The sequence below is a fragment of the Anolis carolinensis genome, chromosome 4 (genome assembly GCF_035594765.1).
Source record: "Anolis carolinensis isolate JA03-04 chromosome 4, rAnoCar3.1.pri, whole genome shotgun sequence".
In the NCBI taxonomy this organism is placed as follows: domain Eukaryota; kingdom Metazoa; phylum Chordata; class Lepidosauria; order Squamata; family Dactyloidae; genus Anolis; species Anolis carolinensis.
The window spans coordinates 193292491-193312414 of NC_085844.1; the positions used below are offsets into that span (position 1 = coordinate 193292491).

Here is a 19924-nt window from a genome sequence, read left to right on the forward strand (position 1 = left end):
ACACCAACCCACAGAGTCAGACATGACTGGACTTAACGTCAGGGGAAAACTTTTACCTATATTTCAAAAAATAAGTTTCACAGGCTCTGATCTAGAAGAATGATGGACAGATAGACAGACACACAAGCATATTCATTTTATGAGATATTGAACTTTTCTGATTTTTTTGTCATTCACCCTCCAACTTAACCCTCCCTCTCCCACTGCCTTTGTCTCTCCCTTTCTCTTTTTTTTCTTTCCTTGCCACACAGTTTTTCAAATAAAAGCATTACCCTCTTACTTTATATCATCTTCATTGGCAAATATGATGACTGCTCGAGCATGGGATGTTTCCAGGAGACGTCGAATGATCTTATCAAACTCTCCTGATTTGGGCTCCCGGGGGATCTTCACTGATTGTGCCACACAGACGCTCCCTGTGATTGAACAGAATGGTATTGTTAGTAGAACCACTGAGCAACAACACCCAAAACAACCCTGAGCCTGGGATTCTTCTGGCACAGTTTGAATGGGGGAGATGCAATCTATGCCATTTTCAAACATGTCTCAAGATGATTCTGTAAAACAGGTGGCTTACACTACATTGCACCTGCACTTTACACATCTGGATACAAATGAGTAGACTATCTGGAATGGCTTCAACACAAAGACTGCTAAAGAAGTAACTGAATCCACAATCTGTAAAACCTTGAGAGCTACAGTATAATTTACAATCATCAAACCTGAACCCTGTGAAAGCCACACACTCCTCCTAGTAGACTCAAATCAAAGGAAAGTTTCATGAGAACCACCACTCCTCTTAATGTTCCCCCAACAATAGCAAGAGTATTCCCCTAGGCAGCTAAACCAGGAAATCCCAAATAGAAGGCCTCCCATGAGGGTCTGCCTCCAGGGGCAAACCAAGAATGGGCAACTTAGAAGTCCCTGGACAGATTCAGAAGTGGTGTTGGGAGATCAAAAGACAACCTGGCTAAATGACACTGCTTAGAAGAATCCTCTTGTGCGACTGTGGAGCAGAACACACAACTCGGCATCTGTATGCTTGCTCATAATGTCCTGCCTCATGCAGAGAAGGAAGAACTGTTTAAAGCTACAGACAATGTGGTCACCATTGCCCATTTTTGATCTAAAATTATTTAGCCGCTTGTGTTCTCTCTATTTTATCAATTTTATCCTTGTTTATGCAATGCTTTTAACATGAAATAAATAAATAAAATTTACAATTGCATGTGTAATTGAGTTCTGGACTCTGGCCCCAATGCAGCAAAAGAAACCATAACTATGTAGATACCTATATCAGAGAGTTTTTTGAACTAGAGGAATCTGCAGACTATTACTATAGATTTTCCACTGCAAAAATCCATGTCTAATGTCAAAAGTCTGACTAAGGTCTTGACTTTGTGGAAGTATGACCCAGCCGCACCTTCTTCTGGTTTAAAAGTAACTTAGCCCAGTACCCTTTACTCTCTGATTCCTATTCTTAGTTGTCTGCGGGTTAAACCAATTAATTTCCTAAAAGAGATAGAAGACATCTATTTGTCACAGTATATGCTTTCCATCAATCATGTTTCTTATGTTTAGTATGCACACTTTTTTGATTGGTTATGGAAAGGGGATTTAATTTGAAAGTCTGTGGAATCTATCTGTGACAAAAAATCCCAGAGAATCATTGATTAATCAAAATAAATAACAATATGACCGACTGTGCCTCCAAAGTGGTATGAATAGCCAATTTGGGGTGAGTGCGAAAAGCCTTTTTCAAACCAAAAACTGGAGCAAAAAAAAAAGAGTTCGGTACACTTTTTTGTCATCACTATTATATCTGTGCAAAAAGAGGAAGCAGTCCACAGGCTGAACATCTTTGTTCCTTGCACCTGCTCCCTGTACAAAGACCTATGTTCTCGATGCTAAGCAGGAAGCTTAGATTTCTATTGTCAGATATCACTTTTGGCAGATATGTCTTATAACCTATATGGCTTTCTAAGCCATCCTCCATTGCTGCAATACCCATGCCTATTTTATGCCAGCTGCCATATTTTGGGCGTATAATGAGATGAGATTACTCATTTGAAATTATACTTATGCTTAAGAAAATGAGAGTCAATAGGAAAATATCAAGACTACATTACTAATAGATTGGTTCAGTCAAGGAAGTCACAGCCCTGAGTTGGAAAGATTTAGACAGGGTTGTTGATGAACAGACCTCATGCAAGCCCCATTCGAAGGCTGCCTTAAGTTAAATCTAATTTGATGTTTGCGTCCCATCCCCACCCCCACCACACCCCAGCTCACTGAAGGCTGGCAGAGCTCTGTACCTGCCCTATTTATTTATTTATTTACTATATTTATACCCCGCTCTTCTCAACCCCAAAGGGAACTCAGAGCAGCTTACAGATTATGGCAAAATTCAATGTCGCATTATACAACAAATAATAAATATAACATATCAAATTATAAAACAATTAAAACATATAAATGCAATAAAACTGATTAAAACATCGTTTTAAAGGTGCAGATATTCCATCAGGGAAGGAATGAAACACAAAACGGGTTGCGGTGGCAGTGTTCACTTGAGAAGGCCCAGGTGAATCAAAGACCATGGCCAGAAGAAACAAATGCCAGTATCTCTGTGGTGACCCCAGGATGCCGAAACGGAGGCTGGTCAAGATGGAGTCTGGCAGCACCAAGCGGCCAGAGTGAGTCCCCAGGATCTGAGCCAGGAGCAACAAGGAAAACAAAACTGCCCCTTCTCTCAAAGCTCCTGGTGATGGTACCTTTATCCCTATTGGGATAAAGGGGTGAGTGGATGCATGTATAGATACTTCAACATTTTGATATTTAGCTATAACAATGTGGTAAAATCCTGTACAGGAGGAGGCCCAAGGACACCATGAGTTGTTGCACTGATGACACCAGCCCTAGTGACATTAGTATCAGTGACAAAGTATATCAAGCTTTTCTTTTTAAGAGTTACTCTTTCAGACTACAGCTCAAGAATCACCCAACCAGTGTGGGAATTGACCATGATTCTACTATTCTTCATGATCTTTCAGGGTACTCATTTCTACACATTTAGCTACATGAATTTAGTAGAACACTTCTATGCTGCTCCCATATGTGCACACACTTTTTACCAGACAATAAAATGCAGTTCCAGAGCAAAAAGTGCTGTATGTTCGCCTATCAGAAAGTTAAGCTTTCCTGGCTGAAGATCAGCTAAATGTTACATCAACAGGGCATTCATCTCATACTCACCTGACAACCCTAATTTACTGTGTCCTTGTACAATTTCATCTTCCAAGTTGAATAATAAATGTATGATAAATGTTTTCATGTATTTCCTGTTTGGGATGCTTTAGAAGATGAGCCAATGGCCAACTGAATAGTAGTCTTTCCTCTGCATTAGCTTGAACTTTGGACTACAGAAATGAGAATCTTGAAACCTGATTCCTGAGCCAATTCCTGAAGGAGTCTGTAGAAGCAACTAATTAACAGTTATTTTCTAAAAGCAAGCCAGAAGAAACCAAAAGGAAAATTGGATGAATAACTGCTCTGGCTTGATAAGATTTAACTCTCAACATCTCTGTCCAAAGATCAGACACGCCTGGCAGAACAAAGGGAAGAAAGAGGAGAGAGCAGTGGATGAAACATTTGAAATAACATCTCGCTACAAATGATGGCCTCAATTTGCATAGCAAATGACAACTCTGGTGCTCACTTGCCACAAAAAGATCCCTATTCATACAGAGGTCAGAATAATTATCATGGGGCTGCTGTGATGGAGGTGGGCAGAGTAAACATTCCAGAAGAAAATCACCCTTTTTCTATTAGAAAAGCATAGAGAGAATGGTAAGGAAATGTTAGCAAAGGATAACTGCCATCATCAAAAGGAAAAAGAAAGAGCGACTGAAAGTCAGTTCATCTGTAATCTTTGCTAATATTGATAGCTGCTTATTGATGATGCTATAGCAGAGATGAGGAACCTCTCATGTTCCAGAGGATCTGGACTGCAAAACCACAATCCCTTGTCATTGTCAATTTCATATGGGGCAAAACAGTTGTAGGGCCAACATTTTCCCTCAGAGTAGGAAAGTCAATTGGAATGTCATAGAAAATGATCAGTGTTTTATTTCTTAAAATGCTTTAGATCTACTTTGTGTAAACTTCATATTTTCTGGTCTGCAAGTGTTCCCTAGTTTCAGGTTTTCAGGTGGTGCATATTTACAAGGAATGCAAAAAACACTCACAAATACTCTCATTTTCAATACAAATGGCTACCTCTACATACTAAGTGACTACACTGAAAAAAGTACCTAGCACTATGACCATTTTCCTATTTTAGAACATTTTTGGCAAAACAAAATTAGTTAAGAGAAAGTTTACACATAAAAAACATTGCTCTTGCACACAACTGTTCCTGTATATACAAAATTACTTTTGACAAAATAGGCTTTCACACAAAATTAATTTGTCTGCAAACAAATTCTTTAGTGAAATTTTCACAAAAAGTCTCAAACTGCAGCAATTTTTTTAAAAAATGCACAAAAACTAATTACCTATCTCAATTAGAAACCTTTTGACATATTTTGTTCTTGCATGTGAGAAAACATTGCACTCTTGTCCTTTAAATGTTCAAGACATGGGCTAAATACTGACTTTTAAAAACAAATTCCAAAACCAGGTTCCTAAGTTGCTATACCAACACACTATAATATTTTAGGATTTTGTTTCAGCTATGTATCTAACTCCTGTGGCAGAGTTGTGTACCGTAGAAATAGATGATAGCTTGGCCTGTCTCTCCTACTACCAGAGGCCTGCAGTAATCCATCACCAGACTTTGATGTCTTGAAAATTATGTCTGTCCAGATGTAAACCCCTGAAGACAATGGAAGGGAGAATTTTCGACCCATGCCTTAGAAATTAAATCATGATATGACAGCATTTTTTTTTAAACCAAGGGTGGGCAACTGCATGGGGTCCAGAAGCCAATATATCTTTCAGACTTCACCATACATATTTCACTCTCTCCAAATAACTCTGTTTTCCTCTGTGTTTCTTCTTGAAGTGGTGAGATTGTGCTGTTTCACTTCCTGTCACCATTTGAAAGAAACTGCAGAGAAAAACAGAAGTGCTTGGGAGTAGTACAGGGCATTTTCTGTGTTTTCACACATTTGGGGAGGGTTTTTCACAGTTTGGAGCCAAAATTGTACCAAGATGTTTATTAAAATAAAAAAATTGTGTTAGAGAGCTTTGGTGAATTGGTAAGAGGCTTCAGGGACATCAGGGTGGGGCATCTCATTGCTTTAAACTTTCAGATTTCAATGAAGAGCAAGCAAGGTCCCTTTTTCAATAAGGCATCAGAACTCTCACTTTTCAATATCCAACACAGCCCCTGAAAATTTGGAGACTAGGCATATATTTGAAAAAGTCAGATGTATTGGGTCCTATTGGCTTATAACATTGTCAGCCAATGCCTTGATTATTTGACTCACATTCTGACATATCAGAGTTAACCCCCAGCTTAACATAGACACTGTCTTGGTTATGTTGTCAAAACATTCTTTGTGAAGATAAGCAGAAAGTATAATTTCTTATCAATATAAATGCCAGATAATATTGGAAAGATGAATTCTCCATGGCAAGAGAAGCCCCTGGAACTAAGAGGCTAATGAAGAGCAGCTTATGAATAAGCATATGAGCAATAACTATAAAGCAAACACAAGTTCCAAATTCTGGAATATTTAATTATTGTGTAATGGTTGAAAGCTGTAATAAGGGCAATGAAGACAGCAGTTCATCATCAAAGAAACATTGCCGTACACTTCAGAACTATTTATCACATAGTTGCCAATTTGTAGGAAATTATTGCTGTATCATAGTTCTTTACTATCATCTGGTTTCAATATTATCAATTGAGTCAACCCAAACTTATCAAATAACAGCCACATGGAGCCGAGTGATCCCTTCAGAAGAGTTGTGACAAGCACATCACATTGATTGATATGCTTTAAATGAGCTATAATTGTTAATGAAAGATTGTAATGTATTATAATTGTGGTTACTGCATTTAAATTGTGCACAGTGTTTTTGTGGAAAATGTGTTATATAAATAAATGGACTATGACTGTAAGTTCTTTTTTCTCCTGTTAGTTACATCTTGCTTATTAAAAAGGCCATATGCTTGACAGTTGACATGATTGCCATGCTAACAAATCATAATTGCAATTATGAGATTATGAGCCAGTTTTCATTCAAGGTCACAAGTACAGTACAGGGCCATGTGGCATTTATTTTAGGGATTAAATCCACTGGTGCAAAGAAATTGGTCTCTAGTATAGCATCACTCCTGAACTATAGATCCTTGAAAATGAAAATATATTTGCTAACATAGGAATAACTGAGGAAGGGAGATGGGTACCTGATGTTTCAGTGTTTGCAACTACTTAAAAGTAACTAATTTCTTACAGTAAACTCATTTTCCACTAGTGAAGTAGTGACTATACTATCTATGAACTGTAGTAAAATTTAACTCAGGATAACATCATTTTTCTTGTAGTGATAACTCTAACTTTTGGGTTATGTTTACAGTAATGAGGAAAGAGTGGCCCTACACTATGACAGAGGAGAAATATTAGATCAGTTCAAATACTGACCCAAGCTATTCCCCATGCTTTCTTATAGACAGATGCAGACAAAAAAGCTCTGATTCACTTCTTAAAATACTATATTTCTGAAGAAACAAACAAAAAGATGCTCTTAAATCTGCTGTAAATTTACCAACTTCATTGAGGAAAGCCTCTCTGAGAAGTAAACTGAATTTTTCCTCCATTAGAAATTGTAGAAACTTTAAAAATGAACTTTTATTGAAGAATGTTCTCAGTCTGCCTGATAAAACTATCTGGTGAGCCCAAATACAAATGGTGAAAGTGAACTAATTTGTTAAAGATTATTATAAGAACCAAGAGAATTATTTAAGGACTCAATAGCCATAACATCCTGGGACTGCATGAAGCCTCTGGACTGACTCCAAATAGCAAATAAAACAGGAAGAGATCATAGAGATGAATTATAGAAATGAACCATTGAGATAAAAACCATAAGAGAAAAGCATAGAGCCTGAAATACAGAAAGCAGGGTAAGAACTAAAAGGGTTACAAGCAACAGTGTACTAAAAGTGAAAGTGGCTGAAGGAAGCACTACAACAAATCTTCAAAAATTTGATGTTTGGTTTGATTACAGATATGATGGCAATGTCAACAAGTCCAAGATTCAGGGATCTGAAGAACCAGGAAAGGCTCTCTTCCACAAGAAGGTCCAAAGAAGGAAATCTTGACCTAATTAAGAACCATTACAGATGGAACAAAAAAATTGGATGCCACGATTGACAAGAGAATTATATGGGCTGAAAATTACTTACAGAAAGAGCAAAAAGATATGAAGAGAGATATGCAACAGATGGCAGACAAAATGAGTGGTGTTTTAGAGTGTCTGGAACATCAAAAACAGAAAATAAAGATAATTGAAAAGGCACAAAAGATTGCAAAAGAATTTGCAAAGCAATTCAATCCAACTCCAAACATTAGAGTACGTGTAAAGAGAATTCTCTTTGAGGTTGAGAGGAATAATCGAGTCTGTATAGGAACTTGGTATGGCAATAACAGAAGTTGTGGCTTGAATCCTTAGTAGACCAGAGCAAGTGGTCGAGATTCAAATCCCAATATGCAATAAGATAGGGTCCAATCCCAATATGCAATAAGAAATAAATTTCCAAGAGATGTGATTGTGTTTTCTACAAAAAAGAAAGTATGTGACTAATGACCTTATCACATGGGGGAGCCGCCTCATGCCATTTTGTCAGAAAGCATGGTGAAATGGCAAGCATGAGGGGTGATTCCATCACCCAGTACACCACTCCATGGGGGAAGTCTCACCCAAAACAGGCAGAAGTGGGCTGGCTCCACTGCAGTCAACACAATATGGGAAAGGCTCCCGTGTTTGGAGGGCAGCATCCAAGGATGCTTCCACCCTGGTTAGGGGTGAGGCTTTCACTGGAAATCACACAATGTTGTGCAATGACAGGCATGAGGCTCCATCCCGAAGTAGGCCGCAACCATCCTAGGACGATTGAGTTGGCCAGTGTGATGAAGTCCAAAGTTTTGCAAGCCCGTGTCAAAGATTTGATTGAAATAGAAAATACTAGGATTGCAGTATTAAGAGAACTTCTATCTCAGACAGTAGAAAAAAGAAGAGAGTATTTCTTCTTGACAGATAAACTTAAAAAGAAAGGCTACAGATTCAGATGGGAAAACCCAGAAGGACAAAGGTATTGGTTATCATCAGTCATGAAGGCCCAGGATTTCTATGAGAGGTTTGGAAAAGACCTAGATTCAAAGGAAAGAACAGAGGACAAAATAGAAAGAGAACATCTTGGAGGGCAGAGAGATGGCAACCTCAGTAGACCTTGGATAAAGAAAATGTTCATTTACAGTGGCAGGCCGCTTCACAAGATGAAGAAGAATTGGATGATCATACATCTACTATTTCAATACCAAAGATCTTGAGGATACTTTCTTTAAATATAAATGGTTGGGACTCTCCAAACAAGAGAAGAGCTTTTCATTATTTGCGATTACTGGAAATAAGAGGAAATTCCAACTCAAAATTTATGGATTTAAAAAATGATGGATCTGGCAGAAATGGACAAACTGATCAGACTTAACACAATCGCCGCACCACCTCAAATTTGAAAAATTATACTGAAATAATTAGAGATGGACAAATTGACAAAATCAACACACCCTTCCAAATTTGAAGAAGAATGGCAGCCTTTTATTGACTATTTAAAACAGGTATGGGCAAACCCAGGCCTTCCTCCCTTTCTTTCTTCCTCCCTTCCTTTTCTTTTTCCTTCCTCCTTTCCTTCTGGGGGATGTTTAGCTGGGAGGAGAGAAGATAGAGAGGGAACATGAGAATCATGTTTCAAGATTTAAGGGTGTTCAATTGAAGAGGATGGGAAAACTGACTTTCTGCTGCTCTAGAAACCAGGGCACAAGCGAGCAATGGGTTCAAATAGCAGGGAAAGAGATTCGACTGAAAATTTCCTGAGACTAAGAGCTGTTAGAGAAAGGCATTGGCTGCCTGGAAGTGTGGCGGAGTCTCCTTCTCTGGAGGCTTTTCCACAGAGGTTTTCTATCAAAAGTGCTTTGATTGTGCCTTTCTGCATGTCTTTCTTCCAGCTCTACAATTCTAAGATTCTATATCAGGAGTAGGCAATATGGGGTCTAATGGATGCACTTTTTCTCTCCCATCTGCCATCTCATCCAAACATTCTGCCTCTGAAAGAGAAGAGGAAGGGGACGAAAGGGCAGGGAGGGGACTAGGGGAGAACCCTCTCCCTCCCTCCCTTCTGACCTGCCCATCTCACTCTGGCCCACTATGTGGCCTCAACTTAGAAGTTTGCCCATGCCTGAAGAAAATGTAAATATTGGGTTTTCTATAGCACCAAGAGAAAATTAGTAGTACAGGGATTTAGAAATAACAAGGAAAGAAAAAAAAATAGAGAAGTACTGACAAGAATAACAGGATCCCCAATGATATCCAACTGGAAAATTAATCTACCAGTGATAAGAAGTTTTATGACAAAATTAATAGATTTTTTTATTATGAAGAGGAAAGCAGAGACAGGGTAGGAAGAGTTAGTTAGGGGTTTCTATTTTCCATTTCTCAACTTTTCTATCTCCTTTGTTTCAAAACACTGTGCACCTACTTTTCTATCCTTTTGTTTTAGATTAGAAAAGAAATGCTCCTCTCCCACTTTTCTTTTTTAACATCATAGAAAACTAGACAGCAATGGAAGACAAAGATGTAAGATGTTTAAAATGTCCCTGTTCTATATCCACTATTGTACCCCTCCCCATTCCTCATATAATTGCAATAAAATATATGAGAAAAAGAAAATGATGTGCTTTTTATTGTATCAATAATGTTAACTACTTTGGAAGTTGAACCCTGAAGCTACAAGTATAATTCATTCATTTTTAAAAGTACGTATGAAGCTAGATTATGTGTTTAGAAGAATCTTTGGGGAGAAAGGGGCGCTCCCTCAATCGAAGAAAAAATGTATGTTTGCCATAGCATAGTGCCCTCCAAATGTTGTCAGACCACAAGTGTCTTAGGTAAAGAAGGCTGGCAGCTACACTTCAATAACATTGAACAGTGCACATGATTCTACTCATTACAGCAGATATTTTCCCTGAAAGAAGTATCTTGTATCTACTATTCTGTGCTATGTGATTGGTAATTGGAAGATAAACATAGTTTTAATTTGCAAAGCTGACTGTGATGGCACATATATCTTGGAAAATCCCATTATGGAGAAAAGGTTAAATCACAGAGAATAATTATTCCCCATCACATCTGGTTTGACACTACCTTCCCAAGTTCTATGCCTTTCCCAGGATCATTACCAATGTTTGCAAATGTATTGTTGCTCCTGACCTGGAACAGAGGCAGCTGCTATGTGAATGTGTTAATAGATTTCACATAGTGTGCCTCCTTGCATCCTAGATCTCAGGGGAAAATGGGTCAGAATCCTCCTATCTCCAACACCAGCTTCTGAGATAGTTTTGTCAGGCATGAAACATATTACAGACTGCCAGTGTGCTCTTTTTTATTAGGCTGTAAGCTATTGAAGTTAAGAGTCCATAACTATCCATCTCAACACCTTGGTTTAATCCCTGTGAACTTGTGAGGGTGGACAGAATGCAACAAGAAAAGATTGCTGGCAGGAGGGTGCAGAGCAGAGATAAAGAAGAGATCTGTTTGAGAATCAGACAGCTCTGAGACTTAGCATTTATTGGCTTTGATACATTATATAAATCTCTTTAATTTAATAGTTTATTTTTGAACTTAATATTTTTATTAAATGATAACATAATGAAAAAAACTTGGGGGAACCAAGACATGAATTTAGCTGTGTGCACAAGCAACACAGACATGTTTTCTACATTCATTATTATAATTGATATTTAAAAATCCAGTTCGATGAATTATGTCATGCTCCAGAGCTATCAGGCAAGAGCATGACCAAGAAACATTTTTCTGAGAATAATCTGGATAGTACAAATGTACACCTTTCCTTTGGAACAAGAATGAGAAAAGGAGGGACTGTATTTCCTTGGATAACCCATTCCAAAGAGATACTCTGGACTGAGAGGGTGAAGTATGAAATACACATTACAGAATTCAAAGGTAAGTAACTGTTAGATTTTGGACCCATAAGTATTTGTATTAACTAAAGTAATGTGTCTGAGGGGCTTTTTTTTCCAGCACTTAATAACAGTGAATTATTGATCTCTGCATCCTCCTGATGCTCTCTTCTCCTTCCTTTATAAGAATTTTATCTTCTGATAAAGTGAGATTTGTTCTCTCAATTCCTTCATTCACCACTCCTGCCTTGGCCTCTGAGATTTGCTTAATTAATGTCCGTTCCCTTGCTTATTCTCTTTTCCATATATTTCAGCCTCATTTGAATAAGCACAAATAGATGCAAGGGGGGAAAACACTGATTCTGCTGCCTAATGTTCATGAACAATCTGTACACAGGCTCAATCCACTGTCAGTGTCCATCCATTCTGTCCCTATCCACATCAAATCAACATTAAGGGTTGCTTGATCACAAATGTGACTGTTCAGATACTTTAGTGCAGTTGTTCTCAACCTGGGATTCCCAGATGTTTTTGGCCGACAACTCCCAGAAATCTCAGCCAGTTTACCAGCTGTTAGGATTTCTTGGAGCAGAAGGTCAAAACCATCTGGGGACCCTAGGTAGAGAATAAGTGATTTAGTGTATATTGATAGTAGATTAAATTTTATAACTATTCAGTACAATGACATACTTGCACAGAACTGTGAAGACCGAAACATGAGCAACTAGACATGCATTTGTCCAGATGTCAGAACAATGCCTATCTCATCTAGTATTTTATCCTCATGTTAGTCAACCAGAAACCTACATGAAACATCAGGATTTTGGAAAAAATTACTTATCAGACTCATAAAATGTCCCAGGCAGCATGGCTAATGGTCATACTGCCATGGATATGACTATGGCACAAAAGGATAAAATTTCTGATCCTTAGTAACATTTACATGTCTTTAGGACATTTATAGGCCCATGACTGCAAAATATTTCTTAGAAATGCATTACTAGGGGCAAGATAGAAGAATATTCAAAAGAGTTTCATCAAAATATTAAATGAGATCTTTAGGGAATTTGAAATTAGCCTCTCAAATTCTGTAGATACCTGAGTCTATTGAATCTGCTTTTATCAGGCAGCAGTTCCACCATCTGAGCTTCTCAGAGATCAATGGCTTAGTTGGAAAATACATGGTTTGTATCTGAGTTCAATTCCAATATCCCCAATTACTGTACATAATCATGTATAAGTCGGCCTATTATATAAATCAAGGGCAGGTTTATCTGCCAAAATTATGTTTTTTAGTATTAACCATCAATAAGTCAAGAGTCATTCCATTAAGAGGAGGAAAATTCCAACCCCCGCTTACGGGAACAGCCACCCCTGGCCACCACCACCATTGTTGCACCCCAAGGCAGCGTGAGCACTGGAAACCAGACAGAGACCAATAATCATATAATATCTTTATTAAAACAATAATAAATTCAGGAAAGAATAAGTGGAAAGGTTGAGTGGATAATAGTCCTTTGTAAAAAGGTATGAATTAGTCCAAAGAGTTAAAGAGAAATGTCCAATATTATTGTCCAAAGTCCAGAAACCAAAACACGCTCAAAACTGTTGGAATGTTCTTGAGCGGGGAACAACAAGGAAGCAAGACTGAAGTACAAAGTCCAAAGTCACTTGGAAGTCTTTGATATCAAGGCAGGAACAAGATGAGGCTGAGGCCAAACTTGATTCAGGAACAAGGCAAGGAAGTAGACTTACTCCGGATCTACTCGGGAGTCGCGGCTCAGCTTGGCCGCCAGGATCAGGAAACTTGGCTTGGATAAACAGGAGCTGGAGTCGGTGAACTTTACTCAGGAAATCGCTACGTTGACACCGTAAAGTGTTCACAGTGCAAGACACTTTTATGGAACTTAGATCTGATCACAAGAAGGAAAGCCAAACTCTCTAAAGGTTCCCAAGGGAAAATCTTCTATTCATTATCCCCTCGAGATGCCAAGTGGTTACTCCTGCGGAGCCCTTGCTTTTCAGATCTCTGGCAATGCAGAAACTCCCTTCTGTTGAAGGACACATTCTCTGGGGAACTAAGAACATCTGGTTCAGCCATGGGAGTAATATTTCCAGTATCTCTCCCAATTAAGGAAGCATCCGAGCTATCAACAGCTGAGAGCTGTAATTGGAAGGAGTTCTGCGGACTAGGTAAAAAGTCAGAATAAGCTTCATCCTGATCAAAGTTCATTTCTGAATCAGGTTCAGAAACCAAAGGTGGCTGGGGTATGACAAACATTTTGCCACCAAGGCATTCAAAATGGCCTTTCATCTTTTACCTAATTGGGCAGCATATAAGGATCTCATCCTCCCAACCTTATCCCCACAATAGCCCAATTTGGTGGATTGGGCTGAGGGTCAAAGTCACAGGTGGGTTGGGACTTCCATATGGATATTTGCTATTCTTGGGAACACCTAGATTCTTTGGAATTCAGCATAACCAAATATGTGGTTAAAATCATTCAACTCTTCTTACCAAGCACATATTATAAAATAGATATGAAATCACACGATAGCAATAAAACATTTGAAATTCTCTCTTTCTCCTTCTTTCATTTTTGAACAAATAGTTCTTATTTGTTAGGAACAGTTTTCTCCTCTCTATCATTTTGTCATTCTAGCATTTTGTCTTGTTTTTCTTAATACATCTATAATTCTCCAGGCATTATGAGAAAACAAATGAAAACAGAATAATAAGATTCAAACTCAGACTATGATGAATGTAAAATTAAAGGTTATTTTGCCTTTATATACAACAGTTCCGAGGAATTTCAGACAGTGGATGTATTGGATTTTGTATGCAGTTTCTGCAGCTCCCCAATTGCCATTCAGATCAAAATTTCCACTTCTGATTTAAATGGCTGTTCCAGTCCACAGACCAGGAATAGGATGATACTATTTGCTCTTGGGAATAGGTATGGGAAAGGGGGGAAAATACTAGATTAAATCCATTCACAAATAATAAGATTTGCATGTTTAGCTCCTGCAAGCTGCTTTGGTATTTCACATCTCTGAATGAAAAAGCAACACCCATGACTTTAAGAAAATAAAAGAAAGAAAAACATAGGAAGAAAGGAATTTGCATGGAAGAAAATGCTAAGTTACCCTATTAGTATTCTTAGCTACCAAAGGAAATAAACTGTTTTATTTGTAGTAGAAAAAGAGACAGAGAGAGCATGTCTCATCATTATTAGATTGTACGAGGAAACATGAGACTAGAGTTAGTGTGGTTCCTCTTACAAATCCCATCCACACATTAGCATTTTACTGCCCCACTAAACCCCACCACAAATGCGCACACACACTGAGTTTCAAGCCAAGCTCCTGACTCTATAGCAGAATTAAATCCTCTTCCCTCCTCATCCTCCCTTGCATAAGATCCTTTTAACTAAGGATGTAGGGAAAATTAATATTATCAATTTCAGTTATATTTTGGTTCCCTCAAGCATGCATTCCTACCTATCCCATTGTTCATATCAGGTTGCAAGACTTAACATTTCCACCCTCCATTGATATCTGTAGGCCAGGCAAGGGCAAACTTCAGCCCTCCAGGTGTTTTGGACTTCAGTTCCCACAATTCCTAACAGCACTACCACCAGAGAACCCATCAGTAACAAAATAATCCCCCAATGCCTATTATTTACAGCTCACTTACAACTACATCACACTCACCTAAATCAGCATCCCATGACGCTTCCACCCTGTCTTAGGAACAGAGCCCCACATCGGCCAACATACAACATTATGCGATTTCCTGTGGAGGCCCATCTCTAATCGGGGTGGAAGCTTCCTATGTTGTGCCAGGTCCAATGGAGCTAGCACAGATCCTCTGCAGAATTGCAATGCTTCCCACATGCATGCCGAGAGGGAGCTGACCAGGGTGACAGATTCACCCCACTGCCCCTTTCTTTTCACCACAAAGCCAGGTGAAGCGGGACACTTTGCCTGGCCTTTGTGATGAGGCCTTTACACTGAACCTCTTTTGCCATTTTGATGCCAAATCTCGCAGTAGGTGAAAGTTTCATTTGAAGTATAGTTCACAGACCTAGATCTCTGCAATGCAAAAGCTATGCCACCTGAAGAGCTTGAACAGTTACTTGGGGGGGGGGGATTAAAGAGTAATTATCATATCTTGTGGTATCTGTAGACTTCTACTTATGTAGATGTAGATTACTAGGTATATAAATAAAAGTAACTAATACTCCAAATTGTTTAATATACAAATGCAGAATGTGTGGCCATTCTGATGTTGTTGCCTGATGTTACTGCAACTACCATGATCTCTTACTATCAAATATGATGCCTAGAGTAGATTGATGTTATTATCTAGTAATATCTGGAGGTTCACATGTTCCCCAGTCTTGATTTAATGTGTGCTGATGCCATTGTTATAGAAAGTAAAAGAAAGGCTCTTCAAATATAATCTTGAACACATCAAAGAGCGCACCTACAAACTCTGCTGAGGGTCATCTTGACTTTTTCATGAGCTTTGGAGTGGCACCAGTAAGATGAGATCCAGCTACTTTCTCAACCGAATGGCTCATTCACCACAAATAAGTGAAAGTGCACAGCAACAAGTTAAAAGCTTAAAAAAACCTCTTCCACTTATTTCCCATTTTCAAAAAGATGCAGCAACAAGCAGAGAAGGTCCAGGGTAATTTTAAAGTGTAGGCGAACAGAAATTTTGGCGCCTCCCCGCCCAAAACCAATAACTGAAAATTAAAAGCGTTGGATAAGCGAAAATGTTGGATAAAAGGAAGGATTAAGGAACAGCCTAAATAAAGAACAACACTCGGGGGAAATCCAGACAGGAAGCAATCAGGGGCAGCTAACACCTCCCAAAAAAAGATTCTCCCAGGCAAGAGGAAGCCAGGCCTTGAAGCCACAGGGCCATTTAATACTAATCAAGGTGATTAATTACAACATCCACGCCTGCCTCCCAACAGACAAGAGCTCTTTCTCCCACCCTGGACATTATTCCACAGACAAATAAACCCCACTTGCCTTGCTTCCAACAGACGGCTTCCAGAAGGCCGGAAGGGCCGACGCGGGCTCCAGAAGGCCCGCCCGGCCCACCGGAAGGGCCGACGTGGGCTCCAGAGTGCCTGACGTAGGCTCCAGAAGGCCTAGAGCGGGCTCTGGAAGGACCGTCCGGCTCACCGGAAGGGCCAACGTGAGCTTCCGGAGCCTGAATCACATCCATGGATGTGGGCTGGCAGCAGCCTGGCTCCCCCCTTTGTGCCCCTTTAGGTTGGAGGAGGAGGAGGCGCTGAAGGAGGAGGAGGAAGCCACGGCGGTGGCACGGCCACGGGTGGCACCCGGGCGTGCCTCGAATGCGCGCCCCCTGTTGGTGTGCGCCATATGCGGTCACTTCAGGTTGCCCACACGGTTGGTATGAACTAAAAGGCAGAAGTATTTTAATTCATATTCAACAAAAACATCCCAATTCTTATTAATTATTAGTATCACCTTTCAAGCTGTGGAGTGTGCTCCAAGCCTTATATGATCACTGACCCGTGATAACTTTCAGAAGACTGGAGTCTCATGTAGAGTCCTTATGAGGCTATAACTCCATTAACCTCTGACCTTGCACTCTGTATTATCTTTTATGGACACTGTACTGGCTCAAGCCAAATTTCATTGAGATATCTTACCATGCTGGTTGGCAGAAGACTAAAGAATGGCCTTTTAACCTTTTTCTTCAAGGACTCTTGGGGCTAACATCAATACAGATATCAGAAAGGAATGAATTCAAAACCCACAAAGGTGGCAGATTATCAAGAAATGATGGTTTTTTGGTGGGGAAAACATATTGACAGTGCTTCTGTAAGAAGTTCTGAAATACTCCCCCACCCATCCTGCTCCTGCCCACGTATCTAATATTTTTCTCTGCTGGTTTTCTCTTCTGGCTATTTATATGAGAGATTTCATTTTAACGGTCATTGCTCCATCCTATCTAATTCTAGAATTTGTAGTTTGTGATCCACTAGAACTCTCTGGCTGAGTATTCTAAATAACTTTCCCTAAACTGCAAATTCCAGGATTTCACAGGACACAACAATGGAATTATAGCCCTCTTAATGGAACCATAGCATTGTAATCCTGTAATATGAAAAATCCATAGACCTCTTCACTTTCATTTCCATCTTTCCTTTCCACCAAATGTATGTGGGACTGTGAAGAGATGTTGGGGAGAACAGATAGGAGATTGCAGAGGCAAAAGAACAACCCGCTGCATTTTTCTTCAATTTCATCTTCTCTAGTAAATCATGCAGTAGCAATAAACAGATATAAAACACCATAGTACAGAAGTCCCCCACCAGCCTTATTTAAATCTTTGCATTAAGTCTACTTTAAAGCTGGGAGCTGTTCCAGCAGCAGCTAAATTTAGAAAGAACTACAAAGTGCTCCAGCTGAGAGATGGAGGTGTGCTAGTTGGTGGAATCCAAACGGGCAGATAATCAGACTGAAAAATTTTGCCTTTTACTTGTCATGGCCTTGCACAACAATTGATTGAGTTGTGGGGGAACACATAGTTTGACATTTTCCCATACATACACACACACCCACACCAGGAGGGATGGAGTGCTGGCCTGATGCTTAGCTGTTCTGATTTTATATTCCAGGCACAACATGGGAAGAAAAGAGTAAAAGTGTCTCCACTGCTACCATCGTTTGCAGTATATCATGTGTGCTTAACTTGTATAGGTGAATTCATCATAATGCCCCACATCATCTACTAACCTGAGCATAATAAAGTGGCTTGTGAACTATAAATTCAGAATATCAGATTGTACATTCTTGGACTATAGTTCAAAAAAGCCACTTTTACAAGGTCTGTTTTGAATCCTTCTAGTGAGTGACAAGGAAGACTCAAATGCTGTCCCCAGAACCTCTTTTTCTCTAATGACATCCAGATATTTGTTGGTACTAATAAATACCAAAAAGCCCTCTCTTATATCTTCAGACAACTTTTTAGAAATGACACAATCTGCATAATTCCCAATTTGCAATTCATAGATGTCCCAGATGGCTCTCGATGGATGCAAAACTTCAGCTGTTTTGGGTGAACATCAGAATCCTACTATATAACAGTTACTGAACGGTGCTCTCAGTCAATACAGAACTCCCAAATGAATGAATCCCATGAGGCCTCTGAATCTAGTCATGTGAGTTGTACTTTTGCACTGGCTAATGAATTATAAATTTATGAATTGCTTAGTAATAGTCTGCAAACAGCACACACCAAATTAATGAAATATGAATTAACAAAGTGTGACTAGCCAATTGTTAAGCCACAGAAAATGACAGTTTGCAACAACAAAAGAGCAGTTTCTTCATCAGCTTCACCCAAATGTAAATGGTATTTCATAAAACCAAAAACAGATCTACAAATTTAAATAATTTGAAATGAGAAAAGTTCATCTAGCTCTTTATAAATCTAGTCATTGCATTTGACAACTATGTGTGCCAGAAGCTTGAATACTGGTTTCAATTTGAGAAGTATGACATGGAAGTGAAAATGAGTTTATGTGAATCTTAGATCTGGGTGAAATTATGAAGCAAAAAAAGCAGAGCCCTAATACTAAAATGTCACTTACACAATTTTCCAGGGATATGAATTATGTGGACCATGGGGCACATGTGGTTTTAGGGCAGAATTCCCTGCTCCCAATCCCTCTCAAATGTCCAAATTTAACTTTTCACCAAAAATTCTCCATGAGTGCATGGGCCCACCTCAAAAGAGCTGAAAATCTGTGCAACACATGACCAGAAGTAATTGAGACATCTCTCCTCACTTCAAGAAATCTCTGGTGGTCTATACAGGGGTAGGAAGTCCTGAAAATGAGCTCATGATTCTCAGCGCATTACTATGCCTTCTTTAAGCAGAGCTGGTTCTCACTTGGCAGAGAAATTCTCATGTGGTATACACTCTATAAGGAACAAGATATTTTGTAGCCCCAAGCATACGTTTGCCCTTTTTACCTCAGGGCTAACAGGGATTGGATGACCCTTGTGGTCTCTTCCAACTCTTAGGATTATTGACTCTGCATCTGATTAAGTTGATATTACTATCTGGGATCAGTCTGACACTAGAGTCTGAAGGCTGAAAAGGCATACAGGAAGGGAATACACAATGAAATAGATTTAAGTTTGGGATGAGTGAAAGCCAAATGACAGATCAGCAGTGAGACAGAAAAACAGCAGTGGTTGGTGTGTTACAGAGAAGTGTGACATGGAAGTGAAAATGAGTTTATGTGAATCTTAGGTCTGGGTGAAATTATGAATAAAACAAGCAGCCTTCACAGTGGTATGGAGAAAGAATAGCAATGGCATGAGTGGCTAGGAAGAAAGAAAGAGATATGGAAGGTTCAGTGGAAAGATGGGTGGCTTCTCCTCAATTTAAGAAGCAATCTTTAGTAAATTATAGAATCATAGAATTATAGAGTTGGAAGAGGCCTCATGGGCCATCCAGTCCAACCCCCTGCCAAGAACCATGAAAATCGCATTCAAAGCACACCCAACAGATGGCCATTCAGCCTCTGCTTAAAAGCCTCCAAAGAAGGAGCCTCCACCACACTCTGGGACAGAGAGTTTAACTGCCGAACAGCTCTCACAATGAGGAAGTTCTTTCTAATGTTCAAGTGGAATCTACTTTCCTGTAGTTTAAAGCC

General features: G+C 39.3%; 1 protein-coding gene across 3 annotated transcripts in view; it reads right to left on the reverse strand.

Annotated features, from left to right (window-relative positions):
* The window catches only part of grm4 (glutamate metabotropic receptor 4), a 451932-nt gene that overhangs the window by 116873 nt on the left and 315135 nt on the right, over positions 1-19924 (reverse strand). For all 3 annotated transcript variants that reach the window (XM_062978465.1, XM_003220390.3, XM_062978466.1), the window contains one exon: positions 281-416. In XM_062978465.1, coding sequence (XP_062834535.1) covers positions 281-416 — 136 coding nt within the window. The remainder of the gene's footprint in view (positions 1-280; positions 417-19924) is intronic.